Source organism: Pseudomyrmex gracilis, unplaced genomic scaffold (assembly GCF_002006095.1).
Source record: "Pseudomyrmex gracilis isolate BER0280 unplaced genomic scaffold, ASM200609v1 scaffold_126, whole genome shotgun sequence".
In the NCBI taxonomy this organism is placed as follows: domain Eukaryota; kingdom Metazoa; phylum Arthropoda; class Insecta; order Hymenoptera; family Formicidae; genus Pseudomyrmex; species Pseudomyrmex gracilis.
The window spans coordinates 414,404-420,611 of NW_018020710.1; the positions used below are offsets into that span (position 1 = coordinate 414,404).

General features: G+C 28.7%; 1 protein-coding gene across 1 annotated transcript in view; it reads left to right on the plus strand.

Annotated features, from left to right (window-relative positions):
- The first annotated feature begins 3,105 nt into the window (after positions 1–3,105).
- LOC109856621 (elongation of very long chain fatty acids protein AAEL008004-like) overlaps positions 3,106–6,208 on the plus strand; it is an 11,395-nt gene continuing 8,292 nt past the window's right edge. The window contains exons 1-4 of the mRNA XM_020432091.1: positions 3,106–3,265; positions 3,904–4,019; positions 4,647–4,837; positions 4,987–5,085. Coding sequence (XP_020287680.1) covers positions 3,959–4,019; positions 4,647–4,837; positions 4,987–5,085 — 351 coding nt within the window. The 5' untranslated portion in view covers positions 3,106–3,265; positions 3,904–3,958. The remainder of the gene's footprint in view (positions 3,266–3,903; positions 4,020–4,646; positions 4,838–4,986; positions 5,086–6,208) is intronic.

Consider the following 6,208-nt stretch of genomic DNA (forward strand, 5'->3'; position numbering starts at 1 on the left):
ATACATATTTAAAATAATATATAGATACATATATATATATATATATATATAAGTACATCTTTCGATTAAGTTTCATAATTTTCACTATCATATATTAATTAGCATTTCTTAATAATTTATTATTTTAAATTGATTAAATCAAGTATTATTTTTAATCATAAGTGATTAGAGTGTGAAACACTCTATATAAATTTACCTGATATGTAAAAGCAATGTTGCGAGAAAACTGCTCTCTCTGTCAAAAATGTCACATGCGGATCGCATTACGTCGACAAATCTAATTCACGTGAGACAAATGACCTCGAATATTGCATTTATTAAAGTAGTACGACAGTCCTATTCAAAAGTGAAATCCAGTGTCAGTTCGTAACGAAATAAACGAACGAAGAGAGAAAGAAAATAGTACATACAATTGTAAAACAATTAAATATTTTTAGTCAAAGATTGTAAATATAAAATATAGGTCTAAGATTGTAAATATAAAATTTTATTTAACGAGCGTTTTAAATTTATTATTTTTAATATTATACAATAAAATACTTTATATGTAAGCGTATCGCAACTGATAAAGATTCATGTAAGAGCTCGAAACATTTCGCACTGTTTCTTTTTCCACTTTCTTTACTTCTGATAAGTTCTCGATAACTTTAACTCTAAAAGCTAAAGTATGTCTTTTTTTGTACATCTTTATCCAGAAGATAGCTATCGGGAAATATGGAGAAAGCGGGCCTTAATGGCTTGACATATATAATAATTTTTTTTTTTTTTAATATGTTCAATTATCTATTTTTTAGCTCGACATTTATCTTCGTTATTCTTGTTGTTATTATGCAAAATATTATACAATAAATTGTTATTCTAATTAATTTTATATAAAATTTATATTAAAATGTTTAAACCTACATGTTGACGACATATCTGAAATAATTTTGACCGCTCCTTTTAATGATTTGAATAACTTACTTGATATTTTTAACAATTATGACAATAAATTAAATTTCACTATGAAGATTCAAGACAGAGATTCTTTAAGTTTCTTAGATGTTAAACTGATTGTTTCAAAAAATAACGAGATTGTACGTAGACTGATTTCATAAGAATACTTTTTCAGGAAGATATTTAAATTTTTACTCAGTTCATCCTTTATCTCAAAACACGGCAACTATTATTGGCATGATAGACAGAGTTGTATTACTATCACACCCTAAATTTTATGTGAGAAAAATTTTTATTTCATGAATAATATTCTTATTTTAAATAATTATTCGTTAAATTTAATTTTCAATGTTTTTAAATAACGACATAAAATATTTAGTTAATAATAAACTCTATCCAATTAAAAATAACATATCCACAGATTCAGATATTCCTGTTAAAGGTTTCTTTGAAAAGTGATCTTGTTTTGTGAATAGTCTCTCTTTCTCTCTCTCTCTCTCTTTATCTCCAAATATTTAAAAAACCAAAAGAAAGAGAGATTTTTGTTAGTCAGAGTTCTCTAAAAGACTCGCTAAAACTTGACCAACAGAAAAAAATATAATATACGAGTATAAATTGAAATGTGAAAATTGCGATGTCTCCTATGTTAGTCAGACAATTGAGGAAACTCAAAACTAGGATGGCGGAACATAGAAATCAATTGAACCGCAATGTTGAGTTCTGTAGTTACTCAACATCGAATTGATACAAAACCTTAATTTTAAATAAAAAAATACATAAATTTTAGATGTCGAACTAGCTTATTTCAAGAGATCTATTTCTGAGAAAAATGATTCACATAAATTTGCAAAAAAAATCTCTTAAATATTATGTCAGATACTGAAAAATTGAAACTCGTATTTCTCTTTTTTGGAAAATTATAAATTGAAATTATTGTCCATCTTGTTTGTTTGATAAGATAAACGATAACGAAGATAAACATCTTTGTTGTTTTTCCGATTCTTGATTTTATGATGTTTTCATACATCTGCTGTGTAAGAAAGCCTGTAAATAATGATGCTTGTTCGGTCCGCACCTTGATGTAATCTCTTTGTTTGTGTTTCTGATTTATCAAGTTTTAATTCTTGTGACATCTTTCTTTGTTTTGACACATTTATTGCTAATTGTCAGACACTTCGAGGCGTACGCCGATTGCATCCGTCTTCTATCCAGGTACTTTTTAATTGTATTTTTTTCTAATTTATATAATTGCGTTTCTGAACTTCCTGATTTTTTATATTTGCGTATGAAACGGATTGTCACTGAAAAAGATCCGAAAATAGGATTAAAATGATTTTACTTCAAATAAATATTTTGGATTATCCAAATACATACATGATTCTTTGTTTGTATCGGTCTTTCTTTTCCAGAAATTTCAATTTTTACAAGCTGATTTTATATAATTTTATATAATTTGAGCACCCCGAAGAAAACCGAAACTGAATATCACAAAAAGTATGCGGTCATATGTTTCAAAGAATAAAAAAATATTTACACTTTTTTACACGCAGAATATTAGAGCTCTTTTTTTGTTTTTTTTTATTTTAATAAAATATATTACTTTATAGTAAGATAAGAATTTATTAAAAATAATAAAACACACTTAAATCAAGATGTTTGGTTAATCATTAAAAACTTATAGAATTTTTACGGTTTAATATTTTCACGTTAATCACCGCAAGGCAAGGTTTTTATTATTTATAATATTATTGATGATAGTACTTTCTTAATAGCGCTTTAAAATTGCACAAAGTTTACAATTAAAGAGTTTATATATACAGTGTTTCTCTTTTCTTCACTGTGTGTATGAACTTTCTTTTTTTCTTTACTCTTTCCTACTTAAACTCGTCCTTCTTTCTTCTTTCCTTATATGTTCATTCCTTATATTCTTTTTTGTATCTTTTTCTCTTTAGTTTATAATTCTTTTTTCAATTTGATCAAAATTTATTTGACTGTCAATTAAACGAAGCTTTACTCATATTGTATGTCTACCTACCTACTCTTCGTCTATACTGATTTCTTATTGCGATTGAGTAGTGAACGGTTCAGAAATTGTGGTGGGGAAGTATCACGCTTCATGGTGTTCATAGTGATCCTCTCGACGGATGCCCACAGTAGACGATCGGCAGAACGAGTTTTCACATCGACTACAAGAAGACAGCGGCGAAAATTAGAAAAAAATCGTGTTCGAGTTTTTCCAATGAAAATCGCGACCAAATCGATTTGTGCATCTTTAAATTTGTGAAAGTATTTGTGAAACTTTTTTTTTTTAATTGCTGATAAAAAAAAAGTGAGTATTTTACACAAAATTTTGCAGTTAAATCTTTTTTGCACAATGTGCGATATCGAAAAGTTTTAGGAGTGAATTTTATGCAAGTATATAAATTTTGATATTAATTGCTTCCTTGTGCTTAGTTAGTGCCATTATGTTTGTTTGTTTCAGAATTTAAGTTGAAATTTGCGTATAAAAAACTTTTTACACTAGTCATTTTTACTTTTGCTAAGTTTTCTGTTTTTACAAATTAGTTATAATTCTCGTTCGTTCATATTAGTGACAAAGCATGTAATTGCGACGAGTTTTACAAAAAAAAAGAGTGTAATTAAGTAGAACTATGCATTTATAAAATTATTATTATTTACTTTATATAACAAATTGAACCTGAACAAATCCGCGTGGATTGCTAACTTGTATAAAGTCTATAACGTATTGCCGCTAGAAAGCTCGACGTCACTTTCCGAGCTAGCTCCCCAAATTTACATTTATTATACATGTAATATATTTAGTTTTTTAATGTAAAATATAAGAGAAAAAAGAAACTATATAAAAAAAAAAAAAAAAAAACTATTTCAACTGCCGAACCGTCGCGCATTAACGCAAAGTAAATTCATAACGTAATAACGTAATGCATATAATATTTCTGTTTCAGACTTTGACAATTTCCAATTTGAAAGATTTTTTCATTAAACATTAAACGTTGTCAACATGGCTAATTTGATTCGACTTGTGGTTCACAATTATAACGAAGTTGTAAATAACATAAAAGGCAAGTTTATATTGACAATATATAGTACTTAAAAACCGCGTGTGAAATTTCTTACAAAACAAATAATCTTTATACAAAGTGTCGAGCAAATGTTAGTTTTATAAACAATATTTAAAGTCATTGTTGGCACGTTTCTATTTAAGTTTCTCTACGCGGGCCTGCAAGATCGTTTTTTATGCAAAAATAATATGTTGCACATATCGCATTAGCACATAAGCATTATATTAAAATTCAAGACATAATTATATATCTGCTTGACGCAAACATTACGCAAGCATTTTAAAAATCAAAATGAACAAGTACAACGCTTGCTAAGCAGCGTTTAGTAGATTCTTCGTAGCCACATATATGACAGTCTATTTAGCATCTTAAAATAAACTTAAGAAAGAATTAACGAAATTAAATAGAAGATTTTTCTTGTAACAATTTCCAAGTAATTTTCTGTTTTTTCCAATTAGCTTACAACGATTACACATATATATATATGTTAGGTTATATATATAGAGAGTATAATTGTAGAATAACTAAAGATGTGTGCAACTTCTTATGTGAGAATTAAAGAATAATTTTTCTATTAATAGAAATTTTAATTAATGAAATTAGATAAATTATATTTTTCTATGACAGATCCAACGGTAGACACGTGGCCTTTAATGGGATCTCCCAGTCCTATGTTATGTATTGTTGGTATATATTTGATATTCGTTCTAAAGGCTGGACCAAAAATGATGGAGAAAAGACCAGCATTTCAATTAAATAACATTTTGATCATATATAATGCGTTTCAAGTACTTTTCAGTATCTGGTTGACATTTTTGGTGAGTCTAATTTGTTATCTTATCACAATATGTGTTAATAAAACATCATATATATATATATATATATATATATATATTTGTCATTATAATATATGCGTAATATGTTTGTTACATAATATACTCGCGTCGGGGGATGAAACATTTGTCAGGCGTGGGAGGTTGACTTCACACTATTATTCTCTTCTCATGGATGTAGTTACCAAAATACTGTGTCATCCGCTCCGGTAAATCACAGCTTGCAGGCAAAGGTAAAAATAATGTTTTCACTCTTAGATCTTTGCTTGATTTAACATAAATATATATTCAAAATAAGCAAAGTAATTATGTAAGAACAAAATTATCTTTCATATTATCGCAGAGAACATATTACATATTGCTTATTGTATCTTTATCTTTGTGTGAATTTAACGTAGGATTTTTCACAATAAGTTTGTATATTTGCGCGACCGTAGAGATAAGAAAAATATATTTTCTGTTCTCATCTCTGCGATATTCGTCGAGATTACCGTACGACTCAACCGACAAATTCGAAACGGAAAAACAGAGTCGCAACATGAAGTGTATAAGTTTATTTTTTATTTATTTATTTATTATCCTTGTTATACTTATAAATACCAGACGTTCAAATTATTTATTTAACTAATTATTTAAGGCGATTTTTGACGATCGTACGGTACATGTACCAAAGTGTACCAAACTATAATTTGAAGTCACTCGAACTATAGTTTGGTACACTTTGGTATACGTACCATACGATCGCCAAAAAAAAAATCGCCTTTATTTATTTATATAAAACAATATCAAATAATATCCTACAATAATTGGGGGCTCGTCCGAGATAGACGCGAGTCATGTCGTGATGCAGCAAGTCTATGCGCACGTAGTGAGAGACAGTCGCGAGTTCGCGAGTGAGAGAGTTTTTCCGTGTGTGAGTGAGAGAGAAGACGATAAACGGCGATAAAAACGATACGTGCATTGTGTAAGTCGCTAATTGAGAACAATTGTAAAGGAAGAGCCGAAGAGAGAAAAACAATCAAACAAACAAACAAAAAATGTCTTGCGAGAGAAGTCTGAGTGATTTTACTCGGTAAGTGATCTCAAAGACGCATTACGAGAGTTGGGAGCATCGTCGGTGGGTGTGAAAGCCGAATTAATCTCGCGAATTCTCGAGAAATAGATCCGACGAGCGATCAAACATATTGACGAAGAGAAACGAGTAGGGATGAGCATATGATATCGATATATCGACAATATGGATATAATTCTTTTGATATTTGATATTTTAGTATCGATATTCTGTTATTGATAATATCAAAAAGATATCGAGTATTTTATTTGATATTGAATATCGCATTGTTTGATCGAAATTAT